Here is a 15,652-nt window from a genome sequence, read left to right as displayed (position 1 = left end):
ACAAACCATATCCTTAAGTAAGGCAAAAAAAAAAATTAAAACAAACTAAAAGGAACTCACCAAGATACCGATAAATATTGAATTGGGTTGGGAAAGAGTACTCAATTAAATACAATTCAAGGCCTATAACTTCAATTGTAGCACCCTTTCAAATGAAACGAAGTGTATGTGCCTGCACTAAATAATTGACATCTTTGTTGTTTCAGAGTCTCAACGGTGTGCAAGAAAGTTATTTGCCTCGATTTCAGTTGGCAATGGGCAAAAAGCCTCTTGAAACATTTTACGAAGGTTTCTAGTAAAAGAACACCTGTACCTGCTCCTTTCAATCAGTCCAGATGCCAAAACGATGTTGAATTACTTGTGGAATTTCGTTAAGGTTGAAGCATATTCTGTTCTTTCCTATTTAAAAAAAAATGTTTTCTGATTTTATTTATCATAATAGTGTTTCCTTTTATTTTTTGAACATTAAAGTACGTTTTCTTTTAAGTCATGTGTATGGTATGTATTTATTTTGTAATAATATTTACTTATTACCTACCTATTCATGTCTAAAATGCATTTCCTGTATCTGCATCATCACCCTCTTGCTACTGTGACAATGAAATTAAAAAAAATATGGGATGAATAAAGTTATCCTAATTCAAAGGTTGTACTTTGTAATATGTTTGCAGTTCTGCTTAAACTATTGTTCAACAAACGACGGACGACCAGTTAGCGCATTAGCCTTGAGGGAGTCCTCATTGTATGGAGTTTGTATGTTTTCCCTGGGCTTGCGTGGGTTTTCCTCGGGTGCTCCGGTTTCCTCCTGCATTCCAAAAAGATGCGTGGTGGGCTAAAGTCCTTCTAAGAAAGAGTGTGAGCATGCAGGATGTTGTCAGTGTCCTTATGCCCTGCTATTGACTGGCCATCAATTCAGGCTCCAGCACCTCTTGCAACCCTTGTGAGGATAAGCGGTTCACAAAATTAATGAATTAATATTTTGCGGTACAGTACGGTTGCTTCTGTAACCATTCCAAAAACCTCTTTGTTTGCCTTCTTGGTACGGGAAGGGCTGAACTGAACTTACGTGTCACACAAAGTCTAAAGGTTTGTTTTTTGTTTTTTCCCCTGCATTTGATTGGTGACAAGTTCAGGTCTCTATCAAAGTCAAACGGAATATTCGTTATTTTTTCAATATTGCGCCTTCAGGTGGCAGCCGGTGGCAGTAGCTCTGTCCTCTCTTATTTGTTTTTTTGTGTTTTACAGCCTTTCTATCTTTTTTATTTATTACATTTTAATATTTCTTAATACATTCCTTTTTAATTTACTTTGTACTTTATACTTTTTACTTGAATGTTTTATACAACTTTCCTGGACAAAAGTGCCGGGAGAAGAAGCAACGCTTCAGATCATTCATTCCATTCCTCTTCCAAGATGGAAGAGCTGCCAGTGCTTACCAAGCCGGAAACATAGTATCAGGAGTATGCTGTTGATTCTTCAGCTCCAGACTACCAAGGGACTATGCGGATAAGCTTGGAAGAGTGATTGTGCATATTTTCAACCTCGGGGTAAGTCTGGAGAAGTTCCCCACCAAAATGTCTTTTTCTTGTGTTTGTATCCGTTCTTGCTACTGAAACCAAGATGGCGCCGCTCAACTGGTAGCAGTAGCTCCTTCCGCTCTGGCTTGTTTTGCGTTTTTGCTGCTTTTCTATCTTTCTTAATTGCATTTTAATATTTCACAAATGCTTTCCCCTATACTTTGCCATGCTTTGTACAGGGTGACCCAAAAAGATGCGTACCAATGGAAACGTTTTTGAAACTAATGGGTACGCATCTTTTTGGGTCACCCTGTACTTAGTGCTTTTTGCTTTGTTGTTATGCGACCTTTGCGACTTGACCCCACCTGTCGCGTGCTAAGTTTTGGTTTATTTGGAGCCGTTCAGCCGTGCCTCCGCTGTGAGATCTCTCCCCGGTCAGATGTAGAAGCTGCTGGGCTGCTTGTGTGCTTTGAAGCCCCACTAAAGGCCTCTCCTCTGCAGGTTTCCCCCCTGCTTGTTTAGAACCAAAAGACAGGGTTAGATGAGAAGGGAAAATTTCAGTCACACACAAACGTGTATAGGATAATTTACAGGTATGATTCAGAAGAAATTCAGCACTTCAAATGAATCAAGCAAAATGTACAGATATGATATGACAACCAATATAGCGGTTCAATTCAAAAGCCAAACCGGCAAAATAAATCAAATTTGATATGGGACTTGAGCCGGGAAACAGCGTCATCGGGTGTCCAAGCATGATTACTACCTGCATACACTACTTTGGGTTTTTACTGGCATCAGCAGAGATAGTAACTGGTGAGTTTTGTCATTGGTCCGGAAAAAAGGGTAGATCATGTAAAGTGGGCTCCTTGAAAAGTAGATTTTGAGCAAAAAAGTTTGAGCACCACTGATTTTGAGAAATATGTTGGAATGGAGGGCAGCCCGGTGAGGCGAGTGGTTAGCGCGTAGGCCTCACAACTCTGGAGTCCTGGATTCAAATCCAAGTCACGTCCACCTGTCTGGAGTTTGCATGTTCTCCCCGGGTCTGCGTGGGTTTCCTCTGGGCACTCAGGTTTCCTCTGGGCACTCAGGTTTCCTCCCACATTCCAAAAACATACATGGTAGGCTGATTGAACACTCTAAATTGCCCCTGGGTATGGGTGTGCATGGTTGTCCGTCTCTTTGTGCCCTGCGATTGGCTGGCCAATGATTTAGGGTGGCCACCACCTCTGGCCCGTAGTCAGCTGGGACAAGCTCCAGCACCCTCTGGACTCAAATGAGGATAAAGCAGTTCAGAAAATGAGATGAGATTAGTTTTGTTATTTTTTTTAAACTTGTTTCAATCTACTCTTTCTTGGTTTTGACACAACAGCAGAAAGGGCAGGATGTTTGTGAGCAAGAAGTGGGAGAGAAAGCAAGAACAAAATGTTGATAAGACTTTTTTTTTTGGTGTAAGAAGTCCTGCCAATATCACAGTTTGAAAAAAATTCAAACAGTCCATCTGCCACAAGTTTAGTTGAAACTAACAAATGAATTGATGACAATTCAATAGAGAAACATTCATTCATTCAACTTCCATACCGCACATCCTCATAAGGGTTGCGGGGGTTTGCCGAAACCTCTCCCAACTCACTTCAGGGGAAAGGCAGAGAGCGTAGTACACCCTAGATTGGTCGCCAGTCAGTTAAGAGTGTTCAAACAGCCTACCATGCATGTTTTTGAGACGTGGCAGTAAAAGAGAAACCCGCCCAATCCCCCAGAGAACATGTATTATACATTGATACTAATAGATAAATAAATAAATTTTAAAAAACACAAAGAGACAAACAATCATCCATCCTCACAATCCTATCAGCGGAAATCGAACCCGCACAAGTCAAGTAAGTGAACCTCTACACTACAAGGCGGCCTAATAAAGCAACAAAATGCAGCCAGTCTTCCCGCTTGAATGAATTGGATGTTTATTTCTGTCAATGGCACACAATCATTTAAAAATAATGAGAAAAATCTACTTTAAACATGTGTCATACTTAATGACAATTTTGAGTGCACAATCTTCATATCATTCAAGGTTTTGGGACGTGGGAGGAAACTTAAGTACCTGGAGAAAAACCCACACAGGCACAGGGAGGACATACAAACTCTACACAGAAAGGTCGAAATCCACTAGGAATTAAACCCTTGATCTAAGAACTGTGAGGCGTATGTGCTAACAACCGTTCTGCCTACTTTTATTTATTATTATTTTATAAAGGGATTCATTTTCTGGATTTCCTCCCTCACAAGGGTGGCAGGGAGTGCTGGAGCCTATCCCAGCCAACTACAGGCACCAGGCAGGGAATACCCAGAAATTTGTGGCCGGCCAATCGCAGGAGTAAGGGAGTAACCCACGCAAACCCCCCAGAGAACATGTATTATACATTTAAAATTATATTAGATAAATTAATAAATTTAAAAAATCTAAAAGGAATTTCAAAAAATACAGTACATAATCTGTGGCTACTGTTTACTAAACTCTGGGTAAATTTTTGATTCAAATAAGTGTAGTGCACATTTTAACCGATAGATGTCAATAAATTTCTATTGTAGTAACTTTAAAAAAGTGAAAAAGGGTGCAAGATTAAAGATAACAATATAATTCATATTTCACATATACCTTTTGGTATGTTATAGAGATAGACTACACATGATGTATGTTCATATGATAAATGCAAACGTTCATGTATGGTTTTAACCAAAAGGTGTCAATAAATTTCTATTGTAGTAACGTTAAAGTTTTAGTGAAAAAGGGTGCAAGATTAAAGATAAGAATACAATTCATATTTCACATATACCTTTTGGTATGTTATAGAGATAGACTACACATGATGTATGTTCATTTGATGAATGCAAATGTATAGTTTGTAAAACTGTCTGCTTGTGATAACACAACATGATTCTCCAAATCTAAATGCTTATCTGTGTTTGGGGACGGAGGACCCCAAAGCTGGCAAGCAGGCAAGGACGAGGGAGGTGGTGCTCAAACCAAAACTTTAATAACTTAAGCAGGATCTTAGAAAATAACAAAAACTTAGAAATCAAATCACATTACCAACCCTGACAAGGGGAGACACTGGAAAGCGAGGAACGAGGCACATGGATCGAGGCAACGTGGAAACATGGCCCAGACCAGGGGTGGGCAAACTTTTCACCCCGGGGACCACATTGACTTTAAAAATTTGACAGACGGGCCGGGTCAGCACAAGATATGATACATATAAAAAACAGCATCCGTTAACAGAACATATGAAGCATAAACAGAACAAAAGGACTAAAGTATTAACATACTCATCACTCATCATTAAAGTAAAAAGTATAAAGTACTAAGTAAAGTAAAAAGGAAAGTATTAAGAAATATTAAAATGTAATTTAAAAAATGATAGAGTGGCTGTAAAACACAAAAATAACAAATAAGAGTGGACAGAGCTAATGCCACTGGCTTCTGCGTGACGGCGCCATCGTGGGAGAAAAAAAAAAAAAAACATTATTTGGACAACATCGGCAGGCCGGATTAAAACGCCTCACGGGCCGGAGGTGGCCCGCGGGCCGTAGTTTGCCCATGTTTGTCTTAGGCAAACAAAAGCAGGCAATCTGACGAATGACGTAACAATCAGTGGGGTTTGAATAGACTGACATGGGTTGATAAGTCAATTAGGAAGACCTGGGAAACACACGGGGGAGGAAGCAGGGAATATACCGAGGGCAGAAAAACGACAGTTGACCACAATGGGCAATCACTCAGACAGGACAACAGGGGGAAAAACTAGAATTTTGTAATCTGTGGGTACAAAATACTACAGTGTGTACGGATTTGCTATGAAAAAAAGCGTTCTGACACTTTTATTTTGCAAGTACTTGACTTATAAATATGTTCTGCAGTGATTTTAACGAAACGTTTTGCCATCTTATATAAAAACTAATCATTCAACATCAGGTAAGTAAGGCTCTCAAAAAATGAATGGAAGTGAATCTAAATGAATGTTAGTGAATGTAAATTAAGAAAGGCAGGATTGCCTGAGGTCAAAAGTCTCTACAATTCAAGCACTGTTTGACAGCAAATTACTTTTATTTACGTTTAATTGTCGTTCTTTAATTTGATTTATTGAATAAGGACCAGCACATAATCATGAACATAGTTATAAATTCATGTTAATGAACATATATGTGAATATATGCATGGTTGTAGCCAAGGGCTAATTTCCATCTTTAGTCCCTTGTGTCGGTACAAGATAAACAATGACACACACACTCACACACACACACACACACACACACACACACACACACACACACACACACACACACACACACACACACACACACTCACACACACACTCACACACACACTCACAAACACACACTCACACACACACACACGCACACACTCACACACACTCACACACACACACACTCGCACACACGCACTCACGCACTCACGCACTCACGCACTCACACACACACACACACACACACACACGTAGTACAATTTTAGACAGCGTTGTGATCGTAATTTTCTTCGTCTAACAGCCAGGAATTAAAATGATTGGCAAAGACGCTAAAAGCTCACAAGCAAAAAGTATTTTTGATTGGCTAAAGTTTTAGCAAAAAGTTTGGAGGATTTTCTGAGTTGTGGCATTAATAAATGTACAGCAAGGGTTTTATTGATGTTTCCTTGATTTTGCCAAGCAGTGATGACTACAGCGATGAGCATTCAATGCCCATTCGTAATGGAGATGCAGGCTCATTTGATGTCAATCGGACCCTGGAGCACCTCTTCTCTGACACCGCTACTATTTTCTCACCTCTCTCTTCTTTCCAAAGCCTCTCGTACTCCTGCTTCAGCTCCTGATAGGAGCGGGAGAAGGTATGGAAGATGGAAGTGGCGGGGAACGCCATGATGAGGATTCCACTCAAGATACTAGTCATTGCCACTATCTGTCCAGGGAGACTGTGGGGTACCATATCTCCGTAGCCCACGGTTGTCATAGAGATGATTGCCCACCAGTAAGTGGCTGGAATGCTGTTGAAGCTGTGCTGCGAGTGTGTCGTGGCGTACGGTGCCAGCTCACTCTCCGCAAGGTGGACCAAGGGTGAGAAGAGCGTGACGGCCACGCAGACAAAAAGCAGCAGTAGACCAAACTCCCTCATGCTGCGCTGCATGGTCAGTCCCAGCGTTTGCAAGCCAAGGGAGTGGCGAGCAAGGCGCATAACGTACAGGATACGCAGCGCACGCAACAAGCGGAGAATGAGACTCAATTTGTCCAGGTAGCCTCTGCCCGCTACAACTTCCTCCTGGGACTCATCCCTGACGTCCACAACCAGCGTCACGTAGTAAGGCAGGATGGCGATGACGTCAATGATGTTGAGGGGCCCGCGAGCAAAGGCCAGCTTGCTCTGGGCGTTTAGGAATCGTAGCACAAATTCGAATGTAAACCAGGCTACGCAAATGGACTCCACCACAAACATGCTGTGACACTTCTGGGAACACTCGCCCTGCAACACAGTTTGGAAATCCCACTTAAATACTGTACATTGGCAAAGTGATTTTCTGTGCATTTTTAAATCTATGTACAAATGAAATAAGGCTTACTTTTAGTGTAGTACACAAGCTTCCTCTTGGTATACACAAATATGTCTTACTGCTCAAGTTGAAAGGTAGATAACGTGTTATATTTACTTGTATAACTTTTGGAGAAAAATTGACTTCTAAGAGTAGTTTTACCATGCCATACTTTTTAACTTTTCCTTGAGTAGATTTATACTAGAGAGAAAAACTGTAATGACGCTAGTTTAACTCAAAGAAGTAAGGAGTAGCGTTTCTTCTTCGCAAATCTATATTTTTCTTGCTTGAGATGCCCAGAGTGTCCCTACACGTTTCAGCAATGAGATGTTACAACAATAATCACAATCCTCCATTTTACAACATATTACATGTGTCATGACCATGAACAAGCTTGCAATCGGAAGTCCTAAATGATGACATGAAGCCTGTTCATACACGTGGCAGCTTTAATGAATGTTTTCGCATAGAGCGCTGCCGTCAAAATTAGTCAAAGCGCAAATTTCACCCTGCCAGTTTTTATTTGAAATCGATAAAGCACTGAAAACAGGATGTATACTGTATTTATTTGAGTATAACGCGCAATTTTTTTTACCAAAAAACTGAAGCAAAATCGCTTTTATGACCAAATCCTGGTGAAAAACTTCCCCCCTGCCAGTAAAAAACTCCCCTCCATAGTCGTTATGATGGGAGACGTAAAACCTCTCTTTGTCTGCCAGATGGCGATATTTTACCTTGTTTTACAAACGCCAGCCTTCTCCAAATAACCTCCGCCAAGTATAAAGGGTAAAAAGGGTGAAAATATAAAACAGTTGCTCCAGGGAAACATTAGCGGGGCACCTGCACACATGAATTCGCCCAGTGAGCTCTATCCTCACTCAAGAAGAATCAAATCAGTTGTTTGGTGAATGTGATGATGATGAATCACACTTTGAAACACTTTATATATTATGATGATGAATTAGACTCTAAGGATTTGTTAGGAGTAGCCTCCTATTGATTTTTCCTTTGCCTTTTCCCTACTCTGGTTTGTCCCTCCTGCCTTGCTGTTGTGTTCGGCAAGCTGCGCTTGATTCAAATTCAGTCCCTATAATGTAATTGTCGGATTGTCTGCCTGAATTACCTTGTTCTTTGATTCCACGTGTTTTCCCTAATCTGGTTTTGTTTCCAAAGTCCCAAGCAATGTTCCCTCTAATTTTTCGTTGGTCTGGGCAGAAAGACAACCTCCCTGAGCGCAAACAGTACCTATGTGAGTCATCATTGCTTGCTATGGGCACACCAGTATCACACCTGCAATAAGCAGGTGCATGTCAATGTTCCCTCTAATTTTTCATGTAAAACATGCTGTAAAACACGAAAAACATGATAGTGGACAGAGTTACTGCCACTGGCTGCCGCGTAAACGGCGCCACCATGGGGAAAGGGGTAAAAAAAAAACCTTTGGATTTTATTTACTGCGCGCCATATGATTTCTGCTGCGCAGAGAAGACGAGAGTAGTGCGCAGCTTAGAGGGAACATTGCTCCTAAGTTATTAAAGTTTTGGTTATGAGCACTATTTGCTTTGTCCTCACCTGCTTGCCCACAACTGGGTCCTAATTCCTCGTACCTCGCCACGACGTGTCCCATGGACGAAACAGGATTTAAAATTGTAAATTCCATTTGAGAATTGTGTCCATACGAGTAGGCATGTTTTACCAGGTTTCCGTACCATTTGCTGTGAATAAATGTTTTTTCATGGCGACGTGTTTAGCATTTGCCAGTTACCAGTACTGGTACAATCCGTTGTGTGAGCTGAGAAAAAAAATGGAATAAAAAAGTTTTAACCATTTTTTTGTCAAAAATTATGGGTGCACGTTATACACGGGTGCACGTTATACTCGAAAAAATACAATAATACTTTTACGTAAGGGCACTCATGCTATTTGGACAGGTGACTTTTCAGTTCCATAAGTTTTTCTCATTAGAATTCGATGATTTTTGTGAAATTGTTTGGTGTAATGTGGTCAGTTAATATGTTATAAAACAGTACAATAATAACAGTTCATGTAGATGACATTGTGCTGAAAAAATTAAAGCGTTATTTGAAAAATGTTGACATTTTAAGCAGTTATTTCTTAGAGATTGGTTTTAGTGTATTTTTTCCTCTGTTGTGTGATTGCCCAATGAGTTCACCTGTAGTTTCCTCGCACCTGGTGTATCTTGCTGCCGCTCGTGTGATCAAGGTGTTTCTGATTCTCTCATCAACCCATGTCTGTCTATTAAACACTGTGTGTTTGTCAGTCCTTGTTGTATTGTCTTTGTTTGTTATGCTCATGTCCTTGTCCTTGGTCCTCGTTTCCCTACGTCTTCCCCATGAGGTTTAATTTTGTTATTTGATTTCCAAGTCTTTGTTATATTTTGAGAATGTTGCCTGGTTTTATAAAGTTTTTGGTTGTGCACTTTACACCCTGTCTTTACCTGCTTCTCTGCATTTGGGGTCCAACCACGCTCCATGCTCCCGCAAAACTTGACATTATTCATTTATTATGTATTCTTTTCACAACTTTTTATAGTGGTACTTAAGTAAAAAAAAATTGATGACTACCTTTACGTGAATTATTTTGAAGGCATGCAACTCTATCTTGAGTAAAATTCAAACAACACTAAATATATTTGATTTCTGAAAACTGTCATTTTCTCTTCTTTTTAAACTTAAAGTATTTTTGCAGAAAATTCTTAATTGTTGCAGCCTAACATTTTAACTTTATTCCAGGAAAATTGTTTTTTGTCCTCTTTTTTATATTTTGACTTTTTATGAATGTTTAAATTTTAATATACCAACTAGCTGGTTTTTATGTTTGCACCCACCTAGTTTATAGTAAATTCTGATATTTTCTATAATATTTGGTTATATATTTTTTGCTTTGTGCTTTCAATTTCACTCCAGTAAATCTTGTAAATGTGAATGAGTGAATGAGTGAGTGAGTATTGTATCCATAAAATCATTAAGTTATGACCACTGTATCGTTCTTGATACATATTTAGGCCTTCTACGCTCATGTGCTGTGTTTATTCATGTTTGTTTTTCTTTCATCAGTTGCAATATAAACAGTATATATTACCCTACCAGAATCTTCCATCATGAAGAGATGCAGTACGTGTTCAAGTTTTTTTTCATCAAATTTAGTCTTACCAATTATGTGTTCTCACTGCCACACCACATGAATACAGTCATACCTCTACTTACAAAATAAATAGCTTCCAGAACTTTTTTCGTAACTTTAAAAATTCGTAAATAGAGGTGTACTTTATAGGTAAATTCTCTCATTCGTTCCGCGGTCCTAATTTTGTATGAAAGACGTGAGGGAAAACACAAAAATGAGATAAAATTATAAGGAAATGATTTATAAATGTCTTAAAATAAATAAAGCATATAAAAATGTGCCCTGCGCCGCTGAAATAGTTCCCTCCGCGGCTGTTATACTGGGAGACAAAATAACCGTGTTTGTCTGCCAGATGGCGGCAAGAGCCCATTCTACCAGGGCCGAAAGGCATCGACTTTCTTGTACATTTTAGAGTTAGACTGTGCCCTATGTGTGTTTGTGTGGGCGTGTGACAATATGTGCCGCGTTGCATTTGCCGAGGTGGACCGGCATTTAAGTGAGAATCTTGAAACATGGATAGTGGTTGTTGGGACACAGCCAATTGAATTGAATTGAATTAAATGCTTATGTTGTATTATATGAGATAAAATGAGCGATGAAATGAGACCCCAGTGGAGGGTGGCAATGTTCTAAATTGAGAATAAATGCATCTGCGACAATATTTTCAAATTATAATAACGGATAAGGAAATGTGTTTACTTTTGGGGGGATTTTGTAATTTGGATCTTTTTTGTATCTCGAGTCGTTCATTTGCATATTTAAAAAAATCTTAACTGGAAAATGTTACACCTATGGGCATTTGTAAGCAGAGGTATGACTGTACTTTGATAAAATGATCTAAAAGTTATGTCAGTGTCAAGATACATACACACCCTAGTTTCTTCATCTCTGAGGTCAGGCATGGTGCTGATACACAGGCTGACTACTGTTACCAGCACCATGGTAACAGAGAGGCAGGCAAATATCTTCCCTGCCCAACCCGAGTGAGGGTTTTCCATCACTTCTGGCAACATCCAGATCAACTTGCCGTGTCCTCTTCCCACTTCTGCTGTGTTCTTTTTCAACGTCAGCCTTTTCTGTCTCCATTCCTCTTCTTTGCGTTCTCGCTCAGCCACCTCTTCCACACGGGTGATCATGCGACGACGACAGCACCGCTCCATATGACCCGAGTCCACGCCCCAGTAGTTCAGCTCGTCATGCAGAGACACGGCGCACAATTCCTGAAGCAGACGCAATTTGCCAGCTGCGAGGAAGTTGAGGACCACGCGAAAAGCTGTAGGGTTACGGTCAAAGAAATATTCCTTGCACGTCTCGTCATAGTCATCGCAGAGGCGTGCAATCTCCTCCGGGGTGGTGCAGAAACGCAAGCGACCTAGACGACTCTGGGGGAATTGCTCCAAAGTGCTCCAGGGGAATGTGTAGCGATTACCCCCAACATTAATTAGGACTTGAAGAGTGTGATCGACAAGGTGCGAGGCCTTCGGGTCACGCAATTGCTGGGCCCGCTGGAAGTACACCCCCTTGATGGTCTCGGTCTCTGGGATCTCGGTGAAGAATCGATCAAGACTGCTGTCATCACTGCTAATCGAGTAGGTATTGAAGTCGTGGTTGGTATTGCTGATGATAGGCATTGTTTCTTCACTGTATGTAGACGGATTGAAGTGGTATTTGAAAAAGCGCCCAAATGGACACTACGGTCGGCAACTAGGAAGAAGCTGACAGCCGCAATGAAAAAACAAAATTGGTGAAATTAGAAGAGAAATGCATTCAGTGCCAATTCAGTGTTGATGCATTTTAATGTGTTCATTCATTCATTTTCTGAAACGCTTTATCCTCACTAGAGTGATGGTGGGTGCTGGGGGCCTACCCTGAATGGCACAAGGAGACGGACAACCATGCACACTGACACCCACACCTCGGGGCAATTTAGAGTTTCCAATCAGCCTACCATGCATGTCTTTGGAATGTGGGAGGACACAGGAGAACCCGGAGAAAACATCGTATGATGACAATCGATATTAAGCACTACTCAACGAAAAACATGAGTTGTGTACGCGTGACTGAGCTGGCTCATCATTACGTATGGAGAAGCAGGAAGTTCGCCCCGAAAGCCGTGGTGGAATACATGAACCTCTTTGCCTTGGTTATTGCTGTAGTAAAAGGGTGTCAGACTCGGGTTGGTTCGTGGGCCGCGTTAACGTCAATTCGATTTCATGTGGGCCGGACCATTTTAGATATAATATTAAGATTTTTTTTTTAATAAATGGATTAAAAGAACTGGATTAAAAGCCCTGAATATTCCGTTTTTTTTTTATAGATCTAAAACAAGGTTGATTTTAGCTTTTTTAAAATATATTTTTAGATTTTACAAAATGATTTTTGAACTAAAAACAGAGAAAAAAATGATTGAAAATTACAATTATTGATTTAAATGGGGGGAAATCTGGAAAATTGATATACATCTAAACTCTTAATTATAATTTGATCCTAAAACAGAAAGTCAGCACTCATCATTTATTTTCCCGGGCCACACAAAATGATGCGGTGGGCCAGATTTGGCCCCCGGGTCGCCACTTTGACACGGGTGCACTAGAAGGTTTAAATTTAGTGTAACGTAAGACTAAAACTCTTTTAAGTGTGTGTATGGGAAGTTCAATTTGAAGTTTATGTTACGTTACAAGCGCATCCGTCAAGTCTCTCTCTCTCTCTCTCTCTCTCTCTCTCTCTCATTCGCGAACTCCCCGTTGTATTGAATGATGCCTCATTTTATTATTAAACATTATAACCACAAATTATTTGTGACTCCTGTTTTTGGTGGGGGGGGGGGGTTCAGAGGGTGCGAACAAATTAATTTGTATTTAATTCAGTTTGATTTGAGATACAAGTACAACGACATACGAGCTGAGTCCCGGAACGCATTAAACTCGTATCTCAAGGTATGACTGTATTTAATTATGAAATGCAACCTCATTTTTAAAAATGATGTAAAGTATATGCATGTTTTTAAAAAGTACTGCAGAAATGGGTTACTAATACCTAATAAAAATCCTGAAGTGTGGTTCAAAGTTGAATGGAAGACTAGTGGTATTGTGCTCACCTTAGAAGTCGCGTCTGTGCTGTTTCAGCTCAGTAGTATTTCTGTTTCGTGTCCAACACATTCCCTCAAGCAGTTGTCCACACAGACACGCCAAGACTAAATTGTTGTCGTAGATATCCACGCACTCACAATCTCTTCAAAATCCAGCCGTTATTCTAAAACATCCCCACTCTTACTAAATTGGCTGTGAAGTTTCCATTGTGACCGTTTGTACATTATTGGCTAAACGCTGTCAGAGAAAGCAAATATAATCATCTGGTTATGCCCTCTTTGTGTTCCTGTCGGCAGTAAGCGGCTCCTAGGAGTGACCAAATCCGGTTATGCGCGCCCCCAAACCTGCTGCTTCATTTTCATCTGTGTTTGACAGCAGCACCGTCCATCCGTCGTCCGCCTCCGCTCCCTCCCTCTCCTCCGCTTTGAGCCAATTACAATGAGTGGGTGACAGGCAAAGGGGGGATTGAATTTTTGGTTTGTTTATATATATTATATATATTATATATATTATATATATATATATATATATATATATATATATATATATATATATATATATATATATATATATATATATATATATATATATATATATATATATATATATATATATATATATATATATATATATATATATATATATATATATATATATATATATATATCTATATATATCTATATATATATATATATATATCTATATATATCTATATATATATATATATCTATATATATATCTATATATATATATATATATATATATATATATATATATATATATATATATATATATATATATATATATATATATATATATATATATATATATATATATATATATATATATATATATATATTATTTTTTTTTTTTATTTTTTTATTTTTTTTCTATACACAACAGCCTACCATGCATGTTTTTGGAATGTGGGAGGAACAGCGACAGTCTGTGCATTTTCTTGCGACGCCTTCAATCCAACGCTCAAACTATTTTATGGCTATAAAAACTCTTCTGCATCTACAGCTGCGACACAGTAAAAATAATCAATGATAACCTCATACATTTAATATATTATTTAGGAATATAACCATGTTTTACTCACCAAAAATCATTTTTTACTGATCACAATATCCATCCTCCTTTCTTTCTTCCTGCTTTTCTATCGCCATCGAAGCTAATGCTGAAAGTCGAGCCGGTCCTGTTGTATTTCTGGCATAGTCCGTCTTGAAAATGGCTTTTAATCAACACAACAATATATTTGCTTGTGCACCTCGCTCCAAATACAGCTTGGTAGGTCTCGTATTTAGCGCACTGAAAGTGGCGGACACACCCTTTTCCCAGCTGTAACAGGCATGCTAGCTCTGCTAGGAGTTGATCGCCCTTTCTTGATCTTTCTGGAAAATAGCTTTGTGAGCATATCTGCAACCAAATCCATTTGTTTTCCTCCGTCGGTCATTGTGGGTGGAGTTGTGATCTCTAGCTGGCTCACTTTGGCTTTGGTCCGCCTACTCTACTCACTAGCCAATCATAGTTGGTGAAAGCGATGACAATTCCCTATGCCTGCGAAATGGCCTTGGTGTCACCAAATCGAATTCTGATTGGTTAAAGCAACAGTCTTATCGACGCTTGTTTAATGCAGCAGAGCCCGCAGAACTGATTGTGAAGGCGTTGAGGCAGATTTTTGACATAAAATACTTATTGAGGGCTGTATTGATTCACACGTAGCACTGCTGAAGGCCCAGATGTGAAATGCATGGCCTGGCACTGACTTCTACAATACCAGATTGGTGGAAAGGTTTTCTCTTACAGGTTGGAACGAAAACCTGCACCCACTACTGCCCTTTCTGGACTAGTTTGGGGACCTCTGGTCTAAATGGACGCAATATGTTAAATTGTAGGAAATTATTAAATGGAAAAGCGACAGATGAATGTATTTTTTCTATTGAACGCAAGACAGAGCAATGTGTCCAGCCAGCATAGCTTGTTTCGACCCATTCCATTTGGAAACCTTAAGCCTCTTGTGCAACTTAATTTCCTGATGGAACAGGTTAGCATGGTTCAGTGGGATCAGTCTGTCAGAAGAAATTAAACTAAACTCCTGGGGAATTGCTTCGCTCTCTCAATTTGAGCCCAATCACCTAGGGATTTGTGTAGCGAGGCAACTGATAATTTACGCTTGATTCACCACAATCAGTCTCCTCAAACATTGGGTAATTAACTCCTACCTGCTTCAAATCCCAGCCTTATCAACTGACAGAAAGTGTGCTTCCACGGGTCATCCTTGCTCTAGCATATTGTGCAGC

General features: G+C 39.7%; 1 protein-coding gene across 1 annotated transcript; it reads right to left on the bottom strand.

Moving 5' to 3' along the window:
- Nucleotides 1-6,012: 6,012 nt before the first annotated feature.
- LOC144194282 (voltage-gated potassium channel regulatory subunit KCNG1-like) lies at nucleotides 6,013-13,680 on the bottom strand. The gene is made up of 3 exons (XM_077713223.1): nucleotides 13,358-13,680; nucleotides 11,133-11,975; nucleotides 6,013-7,049 (listed from the first exon to the last, which is right to left on the bottom strand). Exons 2-3 carry the CDS (start codon nucleotides 11,889-11,891, stop codon nucleotides 6,252-6,254), a joined length of 1,557 nt encoding a protein of 518 aa, XP_077569349.1. The 5' UTR covers nucleotides 11,892-11,975; nucleotides 13,358-13,680; the 3' UTR covers nucleotides 6,013-6,251.
- Between the last annotated feature and the right edge of the window lie 1,972 nt (nucleotides 13,681-15,652).

Source organism: Stigmatopora nigra, chromosome 3, assembly GCF_051989575.1.
Source record: "Stigmatopora nigra isolate UIUO_SnigA chromosome 3, RoL_Snig_1.1, whole genome shotgun sequence".
Lineage (NCBI taxonomy): Eukaryota > Metazoa > Chordata > Actinopteri > Syngnathiformes > Syngnathidae > Stigmatopora > Stigmatopora nigra.
This window is presented reverse-complemented; position numbering and strand designations above follow the sequence as displayed.

What these genes read in the sequence shown, in the direction of transcription:
- LOC144194282 (XM_077713223.1), bottom strand. Translation starts at nt 11,891, where the DNA reads ATGCCTATCATCAGCAATACCAACCACGACTTCAATACCTACTCGATT. An exon ending in TCAGAGATGAAGAAACTAGG is followed by an intron (nt 7,050 to 11,132) that starts GTGTGTATGTAT and finishes ACTGTGTTGCAG; the next exon opens with GGCGAGTGTTCCCAGAAGTG.